At 30.4% G+C, this 24956-nt stretch overlaps 1 protein-coding gene across 2 annotated transcripts in view; it reads left to right on the top strand.

The window, feature by feature from the left end:
- The window catches only part of LOC129606003 (uncharacterized), a 114255-nt gene that overhangs the window by 27658 nt on the left and 61641 nt on the right, over positions 1-24956 (top strand). Inside the window, exons 2-4 of one of the 2 annotated variants that reach the window (XM_055516048.1) lie at positions 18932-19111; positions 19241-19509; positions 19862-20597. In XM_055516048.1, coding sequence (XP_055372023.1) covers positions 19938-20597 — 660 coding nt within the window. In that variant the 5' untranslated portion in view covers positions 18932-19111; positions 19241-19509; positions 19862-19937. Of the gene's footprint in view, positions 1-18197; positions 19510-19861; positions 20598-24956 lie in introns of those variants that run through there. The other variant, XM_055516047.1, reaches the window with a different exon arrangement.

The following is a 24956-nucleotide window of genomic DNA, read 5'->3' as shown; positions in this document are numbered from 1 at the left end:
TAGAAGTTTTGTAAACAGACAAGCGGACATACGGACGGACAGAGTGAAACTAATAAGCACAAGTTTCAGATTTTTTTTTGGAAAAGTGTTAAAACAGACATGAGAAACGCGAATGTGTAAGGAAAACTAATTTTATTTATTTTTATATCCTGCACTTTCGTGAAGGGTATGTTAGCTTTGGTATGGAGTTTGCAGTCACTTAAAGGAGTCGTCTGCGTTTTGAACATCTAACATATATAATACATTCTTGTTCAGAGTAAAATTCTGCGTTGATTTAGCCATGACCAACAGTCAGTCCGTCCGATGGCACGATAACTCAAAAACGAATAATGCGATCGACACCAAACTTTTACAAGTTTTTTCTTTTGTGCTAAGAGCGGTTGCTATTGTAATTGGATCAAATCAGACAATGAGTTCAGGTAGCTGCTAAACAACTCAAAGGGGTTATTTTAAATATTTCAAAAATTAGTAGAGATATTATTATCGAATTTTGTAAGGGTTCTACTTCTTAAAGTTTCTAGAATTCTACTTATATTCGGATAATTTTAATGAAATGGCTGAACTGATTACAGTACAGCTCTGAAAACTAATAAACTCCACACAACTCCGAAAACTAATTTTAAATAAAGTTAGATTCATGAAACCTGCAATCGTGTATTGAATTATGGGGTCAGACGTAAAGTTTCTATAGAATAATTTCACAGCTTCGAGTAATTGCTACAAAACAATGAAAGGTGCAGTGAATAATTTAATCTGTTAATAACTACTGAAAAGTTTTTACTTGTTTTATTACTTTGCATTACAGTGCATTCTTTGAGGCACTTTATAATTCATAAAATAATTTTAATGTAGGTTAATTGTTATAGAAAAATTTTAAGAAAATCTAGTTTTAATTGTAAATGTTAGAAAAAGTTAAGAAAGTTTTCATTCAATCGTACTATGAAATTGTTCTAAAATTTTTTTCGAGTGAAACAGAAATAGTTACTTATAAATTTTTTTTTGTATAATTATTTGAATTATTTCTTATTTTAGTAAATGTCTGCGCGAATATTAATTTTACATGACATAATTATTCAAAATTTCCAAACTTTTTATAGTTTTCCGAGAATATTATTCTCTTATTTTTCTTTAAAATTCTCCTAACTTACCATTTTGTGTCGATATTGATTTTAGATTGTGTCGAATTATTAAATATTATATAAATTTTTCAGTTTCGTGACAAGCTAAAGAGGTTTCATACATGTCCAATGCTTATTCTAAATATTTGGAAAAATAATAAAGTCAGATTCACGAAACTTGGCAGTTGTGTGTCCAATTATAGGTCAGACATATCCGTGAAGTTTCTATAGAATGGTTTCACAGATTCGAGTAATTGCTATACAATAACGAAAAGTGCAGGGTATAATTCAATCGGTTTATACCGACTGAAATGTTTTTACTTGTTAATATTATTTGCTGCCCTCCATAAGGAGTAATTACTTTCTTGTTGGGCTGACAAATTGTTAATGTAATTATCAAATGAATCTTCTTTGATGTGATTTCGTGAGTTTTACCATCTCCGTCTAGCTCTTATCTTTTCGCTTATCATATTCAGTATTTCTCTTGAGTAAGTCAAACCCACGGATTTATACTCATATTGCTTTGTATTATTCCCGGTAGCGCTTTGTATGACTGTTAAAATTCTCTTCCTCAGAATCCAAATCATCTTTGATTCGTACTTTAATTCTTAAGTTTATTTTATTCTCTATCTCTTCTTTAAAACTAGCCCAGTCAGTGGATTTACTAATCAACATGAGCTTATTTTGTTTTGGTAACTGTCTCAGTAAAGTTTAATATAACTGCAGAATGATCCGAATCCAAATCATAGTTATCTTCTAAACCAATGAAATTTGGCGAGATTTTTTTGACAATAAAGAAGTTTAGCAGATCTGGTATCCTATTTGTATCACTTGGTCAATATGTTGGTCTACCAGTGGATTGGTAGTGATAACCAATCTCTTTAATTGCTTTTCTTAGCTCTCTACCTCTTGTTGAGGTCAATCTAGAGCTCCAATCAATATTTTTGGCGTAATAGTGATACTCCCAGAATAAACCTTTCTTTAAGGAGATTCAAGAGATCTTTAAAAGAGCCACTCTTTATAACACGTCCAGGAGGACTGTAAAGTGCACCAACATTGAAATTTTGTTTATAAGACTCTATTTGTACAGCAACAAATTGACTATCGTCTCTTTCTACTTTACCTATTTCATTATGTTTTATATTTTTCCTTATCAAAATAGTGCAACTATCTTTTGATTCATCATTAGGACGCGCCGCTTTATATTTTATGTAACCATTTATTTTTATATCTGTTTGCTGTTTTAAATGTGTCTCCGTTACTAAACATATACATATCAATATCATGGGTCTTTAGGAATATTTCTAATATACGCTTCTTAAGAAAGCCATTTACGTTCCACGTCGCGGTTCTTATTTTATCTTCGTCCATTATTTCTTATTCTTTTGATATACATAAACATTATTATGCTTGTCTTGTAATCTGTTCAATCTCAATGAGATTTCGTTCATAGTTTTAATCACATTTTGCATCATTGGCATAATATTTATATTCCTTTCAACAGGTTTTTGAGGTGGTCAATCTCTTTATTATTTGGTACGGTTATATGTTTCACTTCTCGTTGTTTGGGCATATTGTATTCTCTCCACTCATTTACTTAATGTAGTTGTTTTCGGGGTTTTTGGAATTTAGGGAGTATTTTTTCATATTATTTTTATTTGTTTCTGTTTTGTAAGGTTATTTTTCCTTTTTTGTAATTCCAACTATACAACCCCTGTATTTCGCAGGATCTGCCTCAGAGGAATACTCACACTTTGGAGCTTCAATTTTTGGCTTACTATAATTTATCGTCAAGTTGGAACCAGCACACTTGATACATTGAGCCAGACGCTGACAAAACCTCTGCTTGTGCCCATATATCTGACACCTTCTGCACTGAGGAATCAAATTATTTCTCCTTAGTGACTCCATTTTAGTTTTCATGTGCTGAAGTACATCAATTTTTTAAATTTTATTTATATCCTCCGAATTTTCAAAGATTAACATGAAGAGAGGGAATCGGATCATAGTGTTCTTGTTTTCTTTATTCTGCTTTCTATTAACGACTTCAATAACTTTAAAGCCCTTCTCTTTTAGCTCATTTTCAATATGTTCAGTTTTGCACGAAGGATGCAAGCCTCTAGCCAACACCTTTTTCGGTCTTGTCATTTTATTTTCGTAGGTATACCACTCCACTTTAGACTCATTTATTTTTTTTGTTAATTAACAGGGTCGGTAGTAGTAGTTTGATGCAATAAATGGTCTATCCCAGAATCCGTGAGACCAGCCTCAGAAGAGTGTGGATTTTCCAGATTTACTGCATCACTTATGGTGTAAAATCTTTTTGTTTTGTTCATTGCATTGATTTTGTTTTATTTCGGAGTTTACTTCTTCTAGCATTTGGCAATAAATACCTCGCCTAATTTCTGCCATCCCTCAGGGATCACTCGCAGAGCAGACAGTCCTCCAATCTGGGTTAAACGCCTCTGGATTTGTACTGGATTTTAGTAAACTCTTACCACAAGCATTCCTACTGCGGGTATTTGGCACCCTCACCCGCCGGGGAACTTCTACTCTAGCTAGAAATAACTTAAAATTATATACACGAAATTTAACATTGTTTTACACATACTTTTAAATATGAGCAACATTTGATTCCATTTCAGGAAGGTCTCGTTTCGTACTGGTTTAGTAAAAGATCAGTACTGATTTGGATAAAATTTAAATTTTTATGTATATTTTTACTACTGATTTAAATAAAGTTGGGTCAAACCAATGTTTTGTATTGTATAGCACTCCTCCTTTCAACAAGTGAAAAACTGCTTTTAAATACAGTCTATGTATACCTACCACACTACTAAAATTATTTTCATTCATATACGAAACTATTTCTAGGATGGCATATATTTAGGATGGACGATTTATGCAGTCTTTGAAATAAAACAAAAATAAATTTAAAGAAGGGTTAACATAATGCTCGATTTTAAGGATTAATTGTGTGAGTTAAGAAAAATAACTATGTTTTCTAATGGCATGGAATTTACCGTTAGCTTTCAGAGTTTATACAAATTTTAAAAAGCTTGTGTTTTCGGAAATAAAGCATGCCAAATATTTAATTTTACAAATTTCGAAAGCTGTTAACTTGAGAGGGGGTGGAATATCTAGGAGCTGCTAATTTCAGACTCCTGTAACATACGGTGTACAAGAAAAACGGTATCAAAAATTTGAAAAAAACGGGGCTTAGATAATGGTAACTTTCAACGACCATTTTATTTTTTTAAAGTTCAAAAATGGTATGCCACAATAGCAGAAGTCAGCTACTATTTTTCTGCTTTTACAAAATTTGAAAAATGTTTATGGTTTCACTGCAATATGTGGTTAAAATATACCATTTTTAGGGTTTTAAGGTGGTATAATTTTTAGATGGGGAGAGATAGGTTAAAATTTTGTTCTACGGAAAGTTTTTAGTAAAGATCTATGTACATATAATTTTAGCTTCCTATCTTCAAGGATGTAGAAGTTTTGAAAATAGACGCATGGACAGACGGACGGAAGAACGGACGGAGTCAAACTAATAAGCACATTTTTTCAATTTTTTTTTGGAAAATTGCTAAAAATTACCCAATGGCATAATACTCATTTACAAAATTTGACTTCCTTAAATAAAATAGTCTTATACTATTGATTGACCCTTTATTGAATTCTAAATTATTTTCATTTTTTTCGTAGTATAATGAAAAGTATCTTATATGAATTTTTTTTTCTAAGCATGAAACTAAAGTTTTTACCTCTTAACTCATTTTTTATCCTTTAACATGTTTGTGTACTAATGGAACAATAATTGTATAAGAAAACAAGCAACGGAAAAATGCCTGAATGAAATTAAATGCATTAAACAAAACAAACTGGGCAGAATAAGACTTTTCTCTTGCCTTCTCTTCGATTACAATTAACAGTTCAGAACAACAAATTAAAAATAAAACACAATACGTAACTTTACAATAAAAGTAGTATCAATGTGAACATCATATAGAGAAAAATCACTTCAGTACATGTAAACATTTTTGACCGTAATTAGAGCAAGAAATTTCCAATAACTTGCTTTTATAATTTTTACCGACCGTATTGTGTAAACAATAGGTAGGTTATGTGATGGCAACAAATTTTGCATATCGAGTTTTCGGTGGGAACGTACTTCTCCATAGTAGGGAAGTGTAAATAAACTATTTTTAGTAACCTGTCGGTCTGTCGGTCTGTCGGTCTGTGTGTGCACGCGTGTATCTCAAGTTCGGCTGAACCGATTTTGATGAAATTTTATATGTAAGTTTGTTTCCACCATGGCACGGATCGATCAACTTTTAGTATGTATCAGGCCTCGGGAACTGCACTTTTTAGCGGGCCTGTTTTACATTTTTGAACATTTTGAAGAAAATATTCAACCGATTTACTTGAAATTTTATATATAAGCTCAGCTCGACCGTCCGCAAAAATTCGTATGTTTTGGAAGAAATCAGGCATCGGCAACTAGACGTTTACTACGGGCCAAATATACATTTTTGTGTATATAAAGAGAAATAATCAACCGATTTCATTGAAATTTAATATATGAACTCCTCGTATTAAAACAATGAACATGTAAATTTTTTGGAAAGATCAGGCATCGGCAACTAGACGTTTACTACGGGCCAAACATACACTTTTGTGTATATAAAGAGAAATAATCAACCGATTTCATTGAAATTTAATATATGAATTCCTCATATTAAAGCAATGAACATATAACTTTTTTGGAAAGATCAGGGCTCGAGAACTGATTTGCGGGCCGATTTTACATTTTTCACCATATCCACAGAACAAATTGATGGAATTTCTTAAAATTTGATTTTTGAGTTCTGGTTGTTACCGAAATTAACTGGCGAGCATTTCAGGGAATTCGGGTAGCACAAAGCGAAACTCTACTAAGAGCCAAATTTACATTTTTCTAAGTATGTTAACTATAAGCTTACTAATGTCCTAAAAATTGGACCCGCTAAAAAGTGCAGTTTCCAAGGCCTGATATATCCCAAAAATTGATCAAGCCGTGTCATGGTCGAAACAAACTTATATATAAAATTTCATCAAAATCGTTGCTAAAAATAGTTTACTTACACTTTCCTACTATGGAGAAGTGCATTCCCACTGAAAATTCGATATGCAAAATTTGTTGTCATCACATAACCTACCTATTGTATACACAATACGGTCAGTAAAAATATTGCGAATTGAATACAAATATGGGGAAAATTGGACGGGAACACCTGATTAGTGAATGCTCACAATGTATGTGTCTGCAAATCGAAAATTTCCTTAAATTCTTTGACTTTGTCTACTACTACTTTTATTTTACAGAAGTCACTTGCTATCAAAGTGATTTGAAAACTCTCCGTATTGCCTAGAATTAAGAGTTCTGGAGGTTCCATATTAAGAATTTATAATACAATAAAATACTGTGGAGGGAGTTTTATGGCAATTCGTTTTTAAGGGTTAAATTGTTAATCTGCATAAATTTATTTACAATAATTATAATTATATGTCAATGGATGAATATACATATATGTACATACTCATACACAAATACAATACTCGTAAAAATTATAGGCATGTACATATAAACTGGCATAGACTTCAAAATATTGAGGGCGAGTGCAAACTTACAAAGCTTATACTTTTACGAAAAGTATGAATACAAGTTTTCTAAACTTCTTGAAATAGTCAAATTCAGTTTTGAAAATATAATGCTTGAGAAAAGCAGAACTAGGTATTTGAACTTTAAAAAATATTAATTTGAAATCTGGAGAAGTTAATTAATTTTTTTATTATTTGTACGTTACACAAATCTTAATCTCTAAATATTCCGATATATTTTATATATTTGGTACGTTTTTTTCTATACATTATATTTATATACGTTTTTGGTAAGTTTTTTTTTCTATACATTATTCAAGTTATAGACAAAAAAAAGGAAAGAAATCAAAATCTTTTATTAATTTGAAAAATTAGTTGTTGAAAAGCTTGAGAGGATATGTACATTTTTCCAAAATTTATAAGAAAGACCGGAATTTTTCAAAAATTTCATTTAAATCATTAGCAGTTGATTTAAATAATTTTTGGCTACACCTCTTACCAATCACTTGCTGGTTACTTTGTAAAGGTAAGGTTGATATTCAAAAGAGGTTAACATTAATAAGTTATTATTAAATTGCCGACCGCATTGTATACAATAAGGGAGGTTGTGTGATGGTAACAAATTTTGCATATCGATTTTCGGTGGAATGCACTTCTCCATACTAGGGAATTGTAAATAAACTATCCATACTAGGGAATTGTAACCTTTCGGTCTTTCTGTCTTTGTGTATTGGCTATGTCATGTATTGATAAACTTTTGGATACGCTTTTTTCCAGGCCAATTTTAGATTTTTGCCCATATAAATATATATCAACTAATTTCCTTGAGATTTAATATTTAAATTTGGAACGTTAAGACAATTATGAACATATAAATTTTTTGGAAGATTCAGGGCTTGGAAACCGAACTAGGGGCCGAATATACATTTTTTATTACATCTATGGAACTAATTGATGGAATTTCTTAAAATTTAATATTTGAGTTCTGGTTGTAACCGAAAAGAGAATTTATTTATATTTAGCATTTCAGAGAATTTATTTATATCTTTCTAGGTAGGCTTTCCACAGGCTTAGTAACGTCCTAAATATTAGAAAGTAGTGTTTAGAAGGCATTTTTATAATATTCTGTAATACTTTCACTTAACTAGACAATACACATTGCGGTCGGTTATGTGCTGATCACACTAGATTTTTATAGAATATAACAAATTTTTTTGTAGAATGTATCCGGATTATTTAGAGAATATTTTTTTATGTTGGTACTTTTTGAAAATTTCGATTGTCAATAGAAAATGTGTTTTTCTAGCACTTTTCGAAAAAAAGTGCTTATTAGTTTTACTCAGTACTTCCATCCGCCTGTGGACATGTTTGCAAAACTTCTACACCCTTGAAGATCTGAAGATGAAATTTTATATGTACGTGTGTTATATGTTCATTAGAAAGTTTTTTGCGTGGAAGAAAATTTTTACCTAACTCCTTCTACTCTTCTAAAAATTATTGCCCCACAAAGTTTATAGCTCGAAACTTTCATAATTGAAGCACCATTGGCTTTGTTAAATTTGATAAAGTTAGGGATTTTTGAATATTCCATAATAATTTTTTGCACTTAAAGTTTTGTTTATCCTTAAATAACACTTATATATTATTATAAAAATTTTATATTAAATTATATATTATTGAGTAAATTAAATTTTACTCAAACCACGCTCAATTTTCATAAGGAAAATTCAAACACGCTTCAATTTTATTATATTCCTAAATAATCAATATTATAAATATAAGAATTAATATACTGTTAATACTCGTATATTAACTCATAAATTTATAATATGCTTAAAAATAATATTTAATAAAATGCATAAAATAATATTTCAATACTCTAAGAGATTGATGACCCGAGAAATTTAATTACTTAATGGCTTTATTAATTAAATTTATGGGAAAAAATATCAAGATTTTAATAATATTTTCAATTATATTTTAAATTCTTAAAGTTTTAATTTAAATCTCATTTGGTATAATGAAATAAACTTTCACAGATTTAACAAAAATGAATAGAGAAATTTTAGATTTTTTGCAAATTGTTAAGAAATTTATTTTAGATGCTATTTAATTTACAAGGAGAATTGTTTTCTTTAATTAAGACATAATATACTTTAAACTATATATACGAAAATGAAGTGAATTTTAAATAAATTTAAGGATATGTATAAACACAAAAAAAGCAGTGATATTTCATATGTTATACAAGTATAATATTCAAGTCGTTTATTGCATAAGTTGTGCTTCTGAAATATTATTAGTATAGTGAATTTTGCTAAAATTTTATAATTTAAACCAAATAGAATTTTAAAGGCATTATAGAAAAGTTTTTGTTTTATGTTATTATGCAGAATTATGTTTGTATTTTATTTTGTATAGTAAATTATATTAATTTTAGGTTACTTAAGTACTACAAAAGTATATTCAGTTAAAGTTTGTTTCTGTGCTATATGGCAATTAATAGGATCTTAAAAATATGTAAAATTATGCGTAATCAAAATAATATAATATACAATTGTACATCATGAATTACATATGATAAATGAAATATTACTTTCTGATTTATAAATAAAATTTTTTACACATTTGTTGTAAATTAGAGCATAATTAAACGCCTTTCTCGAATGCATATGACAACTATAAAAAATAACTATACTTGTTTTTAACAGTATTATAGTTAGGCATGTATTTGTCACATAATCTAATTTATGTACATAATATATTATGGAAATGTGGAACCATTTATGATTGGCTTTATCTATATGAATGTTCAGCATCTAAATCTATTATATAATTTTATATTAACATATGCTATTTAAATTCTTTCAAAGTACTATGATAAGCATCTGAAATTTGAAATATATTAAAAAATATAGCTTAAAAGGTATTAGAATACGTTTGACATAAATTGGGACACATTAGTTAAAATTGTTAAAAATTTTAAGTAAACATTTTTTTGTTATGACAATTTAATTTTAAACACAAAACGAATAAGTAATTTTTAGAATGAGCGAAATAACGTTAAATTATATGTTAAGGTAAGTAATTTTAAAAATTTTCTGGTGTAATCAGCACATAACTGACTAAAATGTCTATTCTCTAGTTTATCGAAAGTGTTACAAAAAATGCTTTTTAAACACTTTTTTTCAATTTTAAGGAAGATAACTAGAAAAAAGTAAATTTTAATTTTTAGTAGAGTTTCGCTTGCTACAATTCTAACTGTTCGCCAGTTGGTTTTGGTAACAACAGAAATTTGGAAAACTCAAAATTTAGAGCCACCATCCTAAATTTGGGGCCACCACATAACCTCCTTTATTGCGTATAATGCAATGGTCGATAAATATCAATAGCAATTAAAATTGCAAATTAAGCACCATAATGATGTTAACAAAATTTTTAAAAATTTACCATTGCCTTTCGTTTCGAGAGTTAAAATAAATATATTTTTCAGTAAAATCCAAGCAAATCATCTCTTAATATTAATGAGATACCTAAAAAAATGTTAAATGTAAAAATATTAAATGCTGCATATTTGGTTTCATTAATTTTCTAAACATTAAATAATATCACTCCCACAGGAATGCTTGATAAAATTTGAAAAATAATACATGCTTTAGCACAATGAATAATCACTTTGTTGTACACCTTTGCACATCAAAATATAGTTTCATTATAAATCGGGTTTAATGAACTTTTACAAAAGATATTATAATAAATGTTTGTTGATTATAATTTTATCCTGATATTAGAATGAAATTATTTAATGAAAATTTCATTGATACTCCAAAGATACTCAAGTATTTTAAATTTCTTATGTTGTAAACCACCAGATCCCTAAATGTATAAGTTATCTTTGTTTTTCTATAAATCAATTTTTATATATGTATGTGTATTATATATATAGCTATTTCTCAGGTGTCAAAAATTTCGGATACTTCTGCAAGGGCTAGAGACATGGGAGAAAAGGCATTAGATAGGGTTTTGCCTCTACGGTTCCAGAAAATCAAGAATTCCACCCACTCTCCACCCTCACCCTCTCCCAAGATACTTTATGACCGCCTTTTACAAAATGGTACTACATCCTGCAAGTAGGGGTAATTATAATTTGCTTTTAGTGGTACAAATACTGTATATAAATTCATTTCTGGAAGTGTGAGTTATAACAATAAAGTTGGGTCAAACCAATGGTTTGTATTGTAGCACTTTTCCCTTCAACAAGTGAAAATTCTGCTTTTAAATACAGTCTATCTATACTTATTACACTATTAAAATTATTTTCATTCATAAACGAAACTATTTCTAGGATTGCATATATTTAGGATGAACGATTTATGCAGTCTTCGAAATAAAGCAAAAATTAATGTAAAGAGGGGTTAACAGAATGCTTGATTTTAAGGTTTAATTGTGTGAGTTAAGAAAAATAATTATATTTTATAATGTCATGGAATTTACCGTTAGCTTTTTGCGTTCATAGAAATTTGAAAATCTTGCGGTTGCGGAAATATAAGGTGTCAAAAATTCAAATTTTACAAATTTCAAGAGGCGATAGATTTCAAGAGAGGGGGTGGAGATGGAAAAAAATTTTCTTCTAACGAACTAAACTCTTTATTATTGTCTAAAAACCCCTTAAATTTCAAACTTATACACGCTGGGGTCTAGAAGAAAAACGACATCAAAAATTTGAAAAAAAGGACTTTAGATAACGATAAATTTGAACGGCCATTTTGTTTTCCTAAAGTTTAGCTATAGTATACCGCGCTAGGGGAAGCAAGCCGCTGCCTTTCTGCGTTTGCAAAATTTCAAAAATGCTTATGGTTTCATTGCAACAAATATTTAAAAAGGGCCGTTTTTAGGGTTTGGCAGGGTATAACTTTTAAAGCGGGGGGAGATAGGTAAAAATTTTGTTCTACGGAAATAAGTTTCTAGTAAAGATCTATGTACTAAATTTCAGCTTTCTATCTTTAAGGATGTAGAAGTTTTGTAAACTAAAAAGTGTTCACGGACGGACGGACGTACAGAGTGAAACTAATAAGTACTTTTTTTCAAAAAATTTTTGGAAAAGTACTAAAAAGTGAACACCTTTTTAAGAAAATTATTAAGATTTAATAATCTATTATTGTTATTTAATCTACATTGTTTTATAGAGGACGGATTTTTTAAGTTTTTCCCTATTTTTAGTAGTGTTTATTAAGACATATTTACCAATATACAAATGCGTTTCATGAAATTTAGTTTTATTTGGCATCGATTTAGAAAAATCTTTTTTGACCTTTTAACCTTTTTTGGGCTTTAACACCTTTCGTAACCTTTTTTAATATTTGTAATTATGAGTACAAATTCTGAAAGAAACTGAACCCATTTACCACTTCCACCCCAACCTTTACCACTTCCACCCCAACACGCAACTTACAAGAAAAAGATTCTGCTGCCGTTGCAACAGCAAAAAACACGTTTTTCAATAAATTATTAAATGATTTTGTATTTCTATACCCAAATTTCAGTTTTCGTAAACTTCTGCGTTATCTCTTCATGCTCAGATAGAGATCATTGAAGATGCTGTTGAAAAAATAAACAACGTAAATGGGTCACATGTAATCACACAAATAGTAATGGGTTGCACAAATCTCCGATGTTATTAAAAAATTAGTGATTTCAATATTTTAAAAAATGTTGCAAATGTTATTGCTGGGAAAACAGAATTTTCTCAAAATTTATACAGAAATGCTTAAATCATAGCATTTATATTCGCACCAGTGATTTCAACTGATATTGAAAGATTGTTTTCAAAGTGTAAAAATATTTTAAGATCTGACGGACAACATTTTACATTTGGAAACTTGCGTAATCATTTCATTATAAACTGCAATTTTAAATAATGTCGCAAAATTTAAATTGATATTTAACCAAATTGTACAATCAAAATAGAAACTTTTTTTGGGTTGCACAATTTTTTTAATTTAAATTTATATTTTTGATTCGTGATTTGGGTTTTTATCAGTTTCAATTTTAATCTGAAATTTTATTATATTGTATCTTTAGTTAATTTATTTAGTTTATGCAACATAATTCAAAGCGAGGTTCTAAAGTAAATTACTCAAAAGATATAAGACCTTAAACGAACTAAGTGTTTGTTTAATTATGTACTTTTTTGTAATTGTTTTAAGAACTTTTCTTATTTTAAGTTTTCTCTCATTATTTATTAATTTATACAATTTCAAAGTTACAGACATAATACTTGCAATACATGTATATAAGTACATTCTCGCAACCACATGAAACGCTATACGCTAGCTTCTATATTCTAATCTATAAACAACCATTAATCAATACAGTTTTAGATGTTTAGTAATTAGCAGCTTCAGAATCTGTGGTGTACGGACTGGGCAGGTTATATTGGTTGTTATTGAGTAACAAAATTAGAAAGTAAATTGACTAATTAATTTAACTGAATACGAGATAAGTATTAACAATGCACCACGACCGGCGTACAATCTATTGTGCACCCAAACTAGGTGTTGGACATAATCTCCTACAAGGTGCCCTGAGATCTCCTCCAGTGCCCTCGCTGTCTAAGTGACCCGTAATCTTGCAATGTCCCATAAAGATGCCGGTGAGGATTCTCACCTAATTCTTGCGCAACTCTATAATCTTCTCAAATCGCTTCTGGTCATAATCTCCCAGAAGTACTCGATATACCGCAGTTACGGACATACAGAACTCCAAGAACTTTCTAGAAATCAAGTTCATGTATATGTCAAATTATTCCTTATTGATTGATTACTTTTGGTATATGAATGCAATTTTTTACATTTTAACGACTTATCACTAATGTAATTTTTAATTTTCCTTTCTTCATGAAATAGTATATTTATGCACATAATTTTGACACAGTGAATCCCAATCAACCCATGCTCAACGGAGAGTACAAAAATACCTTTGTGTGAACTTTCCAAGGTGAAAAAATAAAAGTTTTTTTTTAAAGTTGAATAACTAGAAAGATAAGTTAATTAATTTCTTTCGTAAAAAAGAATAACTAATATATTAAAGCATTATATATTATTTATTATAGAGTTTCTTTATAATTAAGGATTTCACCTGCGATACGGGGACTTGTGGTAGGTTTTTTTATTTGCTAACTTTTCAAGCTGCTGCAGCATACAATGTATTGCTGTTTCGTAAATTATTTTATTTTTCAAAGTATATGTGTATTAGTACAAGAAAATCGATTTAATAGTCAAAAAGAATTAGTGTTTTTTTCTTCGAAGTCATAGTTACCGAAAACGGGCGCCTTTGATGCACTCAAACATGCCGGTATATATATGATAGCCTTGACTGCATAGTAGACTCAACGTCCTATTTTTAATCATTTATAGTGTTCAATTAGTAATATGCTAATAAGCAATTTATATAGTAATAATGACGTAGTAAGTATTACATGCTTCCATTTAAAGGATAATAAAGTCGAATGAAACCAGTGGTTCGTACGAATAAATTTCGAAAATGTCAAACCTTAAAAATGAGCAATATATTCAATCTCTGAACAACAAAAAAAATTCAAAGAGGTTTGTATAATGCTCGAATTTAAAGTTTAGTTGTGTGAGTTACGAAAAATAATTTAACTTTTTAATGGCATTGCATTAACCGTTAGTTTTCTGCAGTAATAGAAATTTCATAAAACTTACAGTTTCGGAAATACAAGATACCGAAAATTCGAGTTTTACAAATTTCGAAAGAAGAAAACTTGAGAGGGTATAATTGGAAAAAATTTTCTGATAACTAAATTAATTATTTACTCCTATACATTAGACTCCTAAGCCTTGCAGTTAGAAGAAAAGTGATATTGAAAATTTAGAAAAAACAGATTTCAGATAAAGATAAATTTTGACGGTGATTTTGTTTGTTTAAAGTTCAAATATGGTATGCCGTGATAAAAGAGGCAACCACTGCTGTAGAACAAGGCTTTTAGAGGGAAGGGTCCTTTTTATCTTCAAGGGTGTAAAAGTTTTGTGAGGGTTCACGGACAGACGAATGGACAGTTTCTATTTTCAAAATTTATGTTTTTTTTTCCATTTCTACTCCCTTTGACAGCATAGGGCATCTACAAAGCTCCTCCACCTGACCCTGTTGCGAGCTCGAAGTTTTATTTCAGGCCATGATTTGTCTTTTTCCTCGATTTCTTTATTTATTGAACTTTGCCATGTTTCTTTTAGTGTGCCAACTTTTCGTGCCAACTTTTACTCTAAAAGCCTTCGCTTAATATTGTTTTCTGCCCTTCTCAGCGCGTGAATAATCCATTTCCACTTCGTCCTCTTGATTTGAAGATCTATGAGTTCCTGTCCCGTTAAATCCCGAGAAGAACCGAGTTCTTGATTTTTCGCGGCCAGAATATTCTGCAGTTTGATCAAAAGCATTTATTTATGAAGACCTGTATTTTGTTTGTGCAGTATTTCTTTATTAGCCAGGTCTCACTTCCATATAGAAGCGCTAATATTACGTATCAGTTGAATATTCTGATTTTTGTACTCCCAGCTATGTGGTGTTGTTTACAGACAAGCCATTTTTGCTAGTGTAATTCTATTCTCCATGTCACTTTCAGCATCTCCATCTGCAGTAATTATACTACCAAGGTAGCAGAACTCCGAGACATCTTCTATTTCTGTGTTTCTTACATTTAGGGGGCATTGCTTCTGGCGTTAATTCTCATGCTTTTTGTTTTGTGTGTGTTTATCCAGAAACCGACTCTTGAGGCACTTTGTTCTAGGTCTGATATCTTTTCTAGCATATCATGGTGCGTGGGGGCAAGTAGAGCTATGTCATCTTCATATTCTAGACTTTCTGATCAACTTATGAGCATCCACTTTATCCCTCTGGCAGTAACTGTTGCTCGTCTTATAACCTCGTCCAGTACTACGTTGAACAGGAGTGGGGATAGGGGGCATACCTTGACTCCGGCTCTCAGTTTTATTATCTTATTTATTATTGGCTACATTATTTCGAACTCACGTCTATTCTGATGTTACGACTGCATTACTATTATTGATTTCTTGATGTTGTTCTCGCATTTGTTGTTCGAGGCTGTTTATTTCTTCGAAATGCTCCTGTCATCTTAGTAGCTGCTCCTGTGTGGACGACAATGAATGGCCCTCTCTGTTCTTGGTTGGTTGGTTATAATTCTTGGATTTATTTGACAGCGTTCGTATGTTGTTATATAGTGCGCGCATATTACTTACTTCCACTGATTTTTGTGCTTCTATGGCGATTTTCTTGTAACAGTTTCTCTTATCTTTTCTTGCTGCTTTCTTTACTTCTTTGGCTTTCTCTTTATATTGGATCATCAGCTCCACACTATTCGACGCCAAGAGCCTTGTTCTTAATTCTCTTCTTTCTCTAACTTCTATCCATGACGTGTCTGAGATCCATTCCTTTCTTTCTTTTCTGGTAGCGCCTAAGACCACTTCTACTACTTGTCTGAATATGCTTTGTATATCTTCTTTACTCGAATTTATCTGGCTCCTTATTTTCTCGTCAATTTTTGATACAAATTCGGCCTTTGTATTCTCATTTTTTTGCTTTCTACCAGTCAGTCAAGAGGAGGTAGTGCAACACTAAAAAAAGAAAGTAGAGAACATAATAAAAAATTCAAGGTAATAACAGTTGAAATTCAGCTTATTTCGATTAAAATAAAATCGACTAAACAGGACTTTAGTGTTAGTGCTGTATACTGTCCACCAAATTGCAGCATTAAGAAAAATACTTTTAAAGATCTCCTGTTCAAACATGGACACAGATATCTAAAAGAAGGTGACTGTAATGCCAAACATACCACAACTAGAGGAAGAGAGCTAAGAAAAAGGAGTCAAGCTCTCTTCTAAGAGAAAGAATCTTCTAAAGAAAGAAGAGAGCTTGACTCCTAGTTGGCACTCCTTTGGCCTGCTGACACTTACAAGATTCCTGATGTTATTGACTTTTTCATAACCAAAAAAATATCAGAAAACTTTCTAAGCCTTGAAGATAATTATGATTTTAATTTAGATCACCCTGCTGTCATATTAAAACTAAGTGAAAAAATAACTAAAACATTATTTAAACCTAGTTTGACAAATAGCACTACAGATTGGGCGAGCTTTAAATACGAAATAATAAACAATATTGACGTAAATATTAATATACAATCAAGAGAACAATTAGATCTTGAGTTAGAAGGATTTATTAAAATCATACAAAAAGCTGCATGGAACAATACAAAAATGTCAAAGTACAAACCGACAGAAAATAGCTATCCGAAAGAAATAACTGATAAACTAAGGTGAAAAGAGAAGGACAAGACGACGTTCGCGTCACCCTGATGGTAAAACTGTTTTAAACAGACTTTCCCAGGATTAAAAGTAGTTCTTGGATTAAAAGAAAAATCCAAGAACTTAAGTCGGCAACATACGAAAATTATATAAAGAGCTTGTCAGCTACGAAAGAAACAAATTATTCCTTATGGAAGGCGGAAAAGAGCAAAAAGAGACCGATTAAGCACGCTCCGCCACTGATGAAAGCAAATGGCAGTTGGGCGAGGAGCAATATAGAGAAAGCCGAATTGTTTGCTGATCACTTAGAAAGAATATTCACACCAAATGGAATCAGATGTAAGTTTGGTAGAATCTATCGCAAATGAAGCAGGCATCATAATTCCACTTACTCAATTAAAAATTGCGGAAGAGATAAGATCCCTTAAGTTGAAAAAATCGCCAGGTTTTGATCTTGAAGGACTGAGAGAGCTACCAGACGAGGTATTGGAACATTTGACGAAAATCATGAGTGCAGCTATGGATTTTGGGTATGTGCTTGAAAAGTTATGGTGTTCAAGCCCGGAAAAAAGTTTTACAGGCCCATTTCTCTGTTACCAATGATATCTAAGCTTTGTGAGAAGCTGCTAGTAAGGAGATTGAGGCAAATAATAGAAAATAGGGTCCTAATACCAAACCATCAATATGGTTTTAGAAGAAACTATTAAAAAATAGACCGGGTCCATAGAATAAGGAATATTATAAAAAAAAAAGCTTGGAAAATGAGGAAATCTGCTTTTTTATATTTTTAGACGTAGTACAGGCATTCGACAAGGTATGGCACAAAGGCCTTATACTTAAGTTAAGACATATGTTACCATCGCCATTTGTAGTAATTTTGGAATATTACATAGCTGAGAGATTATTTAGAATTAAACAAGACGCTGAGAAAGAGAAATCAAAGCAGGTGTGCCTCGAAGCAGTATATTGAGCCCAATGTTGTACCTGCTTTACACAAGTGATTCGCCACAAATACAAAATGCTACGGTAGCCACTTTTGCTGACGATACTTCAATATTGGCAGTAGGAGCGAGCATTGACGACTCGAGAAAAAAATTACAGGAGGCAAGTAATAAAATAAGCCAGTGGACTAGAGATTGGAAAATGAAGTTGAATAAAGTAAAATCGGTTCACATAAACTTCATCAATCGGAAAATAATGAATCCACCACAAATTAACTTAAATGAAACGAACGTAGCGATTCATAACTCAGCAAAATACCTAGAAATGACTTTAGATGTCAAGCTAAGGTTGAAAGAGCATATAAAGAAGAAACACATAGAATTAGAAAATAAATAAATTTGGCAATTGATAATAAAAAATTGATTTATAGCCAAGTCATTAAACCAATATGACTATATGACATTCAACTGTGGGGTTGTGCCAGATCAGATATCCGTGGCTCTGTTTCTGTTTATTTTGTTTGTTAATCGGTTGAAATTCACTATGGAAGGTGATTAGTCTACCGAAGCTATCTGCGTTGTGAATTCCCTTTACTTTCCGTCTTTGAAGCATGACACCGTCATTGTCCCATGGTTTCATTGTGTTTTGAGCTCATGGTTTGTTGGGTTATGATGTACTGTCAGCGGTGAGTTTTTTTTTCACTGACAGTTGTCTAATGTTATATGCTATATTATATATTTGAAGTTATATATTTTATATTTTATTTAAATTCTATATTATATATTTTATTATTATTTGTTTTATTTTTTTGTAAGGTTATGTACTAATTATTTGCATATATTAAAGTAATATTTTTGTGTCAATGTTATACTAATGTTCAATTATTTTTAGCTATATCACCACTGTGGTAGCTGAATATTTTTGATTATTCAGCCAAATCTTCCCTTATTATAATTTGCGGAATGTATGGGATTTAAACCCACACCCCTTCGGTATTTATTTCGGTTTACAAGCGATTGTCACTCGGCCACCGGGGGCATCTCTTCAAAATTTATAGTTACATGGAATATAGTAAATGTTAAAGAACATTGTACAGATATTCGAAATATAAATAATTTCAGTCATAATCAAGAATATATTAATAATCAGATAATTATGTTTTTTATTAATATACAAATTTTCCTCTTTTTGTTTTTTCAGCATGTAATGTCGCAACAGTAAATACGTGTCAGCAGTCTCGAAACGATAATAAATTTTCTATATATAAAAAATAAATGCGCATTTACAATAATAAATTATTGCTAATGCAAATATCATCAATGCACCGAGGATATTGTAAATTTGAAAAAAAAATTTGGTATCGCATGCACATAACAACCTTGTAACTGCAAATTGAGTTGAATATTGTAGCGTAAATTGTATCCGCCGATTTTTTTCACCTAAAGTCTCTACATTTTGCATTAAAAAACGTAATTATTTTTTTTTTTATTTACTATCTGAATTAAATTCAATTTCATTAAAGAGAAATGGTTATTTATTTTTTTTCATTTTTATTAAAGTAAAAATTTTGAAAATAATATTTTTGTTTCGCATACATTCAAGTTGATGACGTAGGGCTCGTAAAATAATTCACTTTTTTACACGAGAACACCAATACAAAAAATATCTATAGAAACTTTTTCTGGTATTCAATTAGTTTATCCGTTCCTCAGTACACATAATTTACAAAAGCTGCGCGATATGTTTAAACTAATACTTTAATAATACGTAACGTCATCAGAAAAAGCATTACCTAATTACAGTGTTTTTTTTATTTTGCAGAGAAAATATTTATGAAAACCAATAAATAAAAGTAAAAAATTTTAAATAAGAAACAATTATAAAAATAATAAACAAAATGTGTTCGTTAACAAAACTTAATTTTAAATATCAATCCAGAAAAGATTCAACGAAAACGAGAACAATATTATCGTCAACAATAAGAATAAAATCATCATCTTCAACAATCGACGATTCTACTGCTAAAACAACAGCTCAAGAGCAATTAGAATCCAGATTATTAGGGATAAAATATCCTGAAGATAATTTAATAAATAGAATAAGAACCAATAAAATTCAAAGAAATTCAAGAAAATCAATTTTAGAAAATTTCGAGTTAAATAATAATAGTTATTATTCAAATTTATATTATGATAAAAATAATATTTATAATAATGGTAATGAAAGTAGTAAAAATTGTTGTCGAGCATATATTAAAAGTCCTACAATAATATCAGCGGTTACAACACCATTAAAAATGTGGAATATATTTTTAATAATATTAATAATTTTTTTATCCCAACGAATTGTTTTATGTGTTGATGCCATGCATTGGGATCATGATGTTCAATTAAATGAAGATTTTCGTCTTTTATGGTCAGTAACACCCCAGGATATAACATTTGAAATACAAGTACGTGCATTAGGTTATGTTGGTTTAGGATTTTCATATGATGGTAATATACCTGGTGCAGACATGGCGATTGGGTGGGTAGACAGAGGACAGCCATACTTTCAGGTGAGTTATATTATCTAAATATCTAAAATTCATAATAAAACATACATTTATGTATTTGCTTATTGAAAAATTTTTATTCAGCTAAAAATTATGGTTATATTACATATATAAATGTAATATAACCATAATGTTGGGTCATACAAATCGTTTGTATTGTAGCATTTTTCCCTTCAACTAGTGAAAATATTGCTTCTAAAAACAATCTAGGTATACCTACTACACTATTAAAATTAATTATATTCATATTCGAAACTATTTTATTAAGGATTGCATATACTTAGGATGAACGATTTATGCAGTCTTTGCAATAAAGCACAAATAAATTTAAATATGTGTTAACATAATGCTCGATGTTAAGGGTTAATTGTCTGAGTTAATAAAAATAATTATGTTTTTTAAATATCACGAAATTTGCAAAAGCCTGCGGTTTCGGATACATTAGGTGCCAAAAATTCACATTTTACAAATTTCGAGAGGCGATAACTTGTGAGGAGGAGGAGGTGGAAAAAAATTTTCTTCTAACAAAATGAATTATTTATTATTATCTAAAAGCTGTTAATATTTCAGGCTCTTACAACCTGTGGTATAAAACAAAAACAACGTCGAAAATTCGGAAAAACCCGAATTTAAATAAATAACGATAAATTTTAGCTTCCATTTTGTTTTTCTAAGGTTCTGGTATAGTATGCCGTGGCAGAAAAAGGCTGCCACCGTATTTCTGCGTTTCCAAAATTTGAGAAATGCTTACGGTTTCACTGCAATAAATGGTTAAAAAATAAAATTTTTTGTGGTTTTAGGATGGTATAATTTTAAAGGGGGGGATATAGGTGAATATTTTGTTCTACGGAAATAAGTTTCTTGAAAAGATTTATGTATCTATAAAATTTCAGCTTTCTATCTTCAATGGTGTAGAAAGCTGAAATTTTTTTGTAAACATGTTCACGGACGGAAGAACGGAGTGAAACTATTCAAAAATTTTTGGAAAAGGGCTTAAAAAAAGGAAGAAAATACTTATATAAGTAATATTTTATAATTTTAGGTAAAGACCTATTATCCTTTTTACGTGCTGTAATAATACGTGAATGTACTAAATATAAAGACAAAATGTATATGAGTTTGCACGCTTACAAAAATATATATGCAACTTTTGCTTTGTCATTCTTTATGGTCGCAGTATAAGTGTGTATAAGTAAATCTACGTTTTCAATGCTTGATTGTAAGGCAATAGTAATAACACATAAAGTTATAAAAATGTATAAAAATAACATAAAAAGATGTAAGGAAAATTTTTTCTGAAAATTCGTTTCATTCTTCCGAATACAGAGTGAAAACGAACACTGTGTTAATAGAAAGAAAGAATAAAAATAATATCATATAATTGCAATAAAAGAGATTTTTCTTCATAATTTTATTAAAAATGTTTATAACAACAAGATTTAAAAAAAACAGCAAAAAACAACAGAAAAATATTTGTAAAGACAATAATAATTTTTTATACTTTTCTTTGTCTTAAAAATTAACGTTCTATTAAATCTAAATTTCTTAAAATTAGTGAAATCAACATTAATACAAAAAATCTGATGTGGTCAGCACATAACCGACCGCAATGTGTATTGTCTAGTTAATTGAAAATGTTACAAAATATTATGAAAATGTCTGTTAAATACTTCTTTCCAATTTTTAGGACATTAGTAAGCTTATTGTTAACATAGTAGAATAGCATATTGTTAACATTGGCTCTAAGTAGAATTTCGCTTTGTGCTACCCGAATTCCCTGAAATGCTCGCCAGTTAATTTCGGTAACAACCAGAACTCAAATATCAAATTTCAAGAAATTCCATTAATGCGTTCCGTAGATATGGTGAAAAATGTAAAATCGACTTTTTTTTTTTTTTTTTTATTGGTGTGAAAAGAAAACTTCCTTTTATTCGGAATAAAATACTTTTATTTTTCGCTAATATATTTCGTGCGCTACATACGCACTTTATCAAAGCTGATTTTCTTCTAATTAAGACAACAAACAATAAAAATTGAAATCTATTAAAATTAGGAATATTATACCTGACTTAATATAATCTACCTGACTTAAACTAGAATTTGATTATTATTATTTTTTTTTTTTTTTTTGTTATTATTTACAAACTAAATTTATACCTGTTTTACACCTTAAAACTGGTCAAATAATTAATTTAAAGAGCCAAGTAGCCGCGTTACCTTCGTCCGCGTCTAGTAGGCAGTCCTTGTTTGATTTGTATATCTGCATGCTTTCATGAACTTCTCTCCTGTGTTTTCCTTTTACCTCTTTTATTACCTTTAAGTTATCTTTCGTGATTGTGTGGTCCGTTTCATAAATGTGTTTTGCAACCATAGAATCGAAAATCCGGTTAAATCCTACTCTCCTTGCACGTTTTATTTCACTTAAATGTTCCTTAAGTCTTGTTGTAACGGGTCTCTTCGTTTGTCCTATGTAAAATTTATCGCAATTATTACAATTGATTTTGTACACACCGCATCTTTCATGTATCTTCAATTTATCCTTAGCCGAATTTAACAAACTCCCAAGTTGATATTTACTAATGGTTTCCGATGTCCGAATATTGTGTTTCCTTAGTTGTTTATTTATCAAGTTTGTACAGTGATGATCATAACTTAAAGATGCCCATGTTGTTCTTTGTTCTTCCAATATCCTGTTCTGTTTAAACAATGTGCTCATATTCTCCTGCTCAATTTTTCGTTTTTTCTTCCCAATGAGTTTGTTAATACGTTCAGTAGAATAACCGTTCTTCACAGCCGTGTCCAAAATGAAGTTTACTTCTGATCTATAGTCGTGTCTGTCCATCGGTGTGGTTAGCATTCTATGGATCATAGAGTTGAACGCCCCCATTTTATGTTTCGTTGAATGGTACGAGTCCCGTGGAATGCATCTTTGTGTTGTTGTTTTCTTCCTATATATCTTGAATCCAATTTTTTCAGATTTTCTTTTCACCAATATGTCCAAAAAAGGTAACACTCCATTTTCCTCAATTTCGAATGTAAATTCGATGTTTCTATGTAATTTGTTGATGCATCTGTTTATATTCTCCAGTTCTTCCTTGTCCACTATCGCGAAGACGTCATCAACATACCGCATCCATACTCTAGGCATCAGAGAATCCTCCTCCATTCTTTTTTCCAATTTGGACATAAATAATTCTGCGATAAATGGTGAAAGTGGATTGCCCATCGATACTCCCGATGTTGTTCTGTACATCTCGTTTCTGAATTCGAAGTAATTCTCCTCCATGCAAAGTCTTGCTAATTTGTGGTATTCCTTTACTTTGTTGTTCCAATTTTCTGTTTCTGTTAAAATCGACTACTATGGAGAAGTACATTCCTACCAAAAACTCGATATGCAAAATTTGTTGCCATCACATAACCTACCTATTGTATACACACTACGGTCGGTAAAAAGTTAATTCGGGTGCGTTCTTTTTTCAATCAAATAAATATGTGGTACTCGTATACTTATTTTCGCTAATATAAAGTATCGAATCTTCATCTGTAATCTATATGTGAACACTAGATCCACGTGTGTTACTGTTTGAATTTTTTACAACTAACGCTACTTAAATTTTTGTATTTTAGCTGCAAAATCTAGTTCTTCAATGTAGTTATACCAAACTAAAATAACATTGTTAAAATTATTCAAAATCCAATAACACAAGTTTATTAAAAATATTACTGTACTTATGAGTATTATTACTACCGACGTTCTTTCTAATTTTTCCTAAAAAGTTTAATCTTTACCAAATCTGTAGTTCACACAACACAAACTTCTGATTTAAAGAAACTTTCGTTTTATATTGAATAATGCATATTATTTATTTCAGCACGATGTGGAACAAACTCTTACATGCTTTTAAAAACATTACATGATTTTGTTTATCTTTACTAGAAACTTATTTCCGTAGAAGAAATTTTTACCTATCTCCCCCCCCCCCCCCCCCCTCTAAAAATTCCGCCACTCTAAAACCCTAAAAAGGACATTTTTTAACTATTTATTGCAGTGAAACCGTAATCATTTTTGAAATTTTGCAGAAATAAATAGTCGCCGGCATCTCCTACCACGGCATACTATATTTGAACTTTGAAAAAAATGGCCGTTAAATATACCGTTATTTAAAATTCGTTTTTTCGAAATTTTTGATGTCGTTTTTCTTCTGGATCCCAGGTTGTGAAAATCTAAAATTTTAACAGTTTTAGACACTAATAAATTCTTCATTTCATTAGAAGAAATCCTCCCACCTGAATTTTTGGCACCTTATATTGGAAACCGCAAGCTTTTTCGCGATTTCACAAATATAAGGCGCCAGGTATATA

Source organism: Condylostylus longicornis, unplaced genomic scaffold, assembly GCF_029603195.1.
Source record: "Condylostylus longicornis isolate FDR11 unplaced genomic scaffold, ASM2960319v2 ptg000016l, whole genome shotgun sequence".
NCBI classification, from domain to species: Eukaryota; Metazoa; Arthropoda; class Insecta; order Diptera; family Dolichopodidae; genus Condylostylus; species Condylostylus longicornis.
Note: the sequence above shows the minus strand (reverse complement) of the source record. Positions and strands in the feature narration are given on the sequence as shown.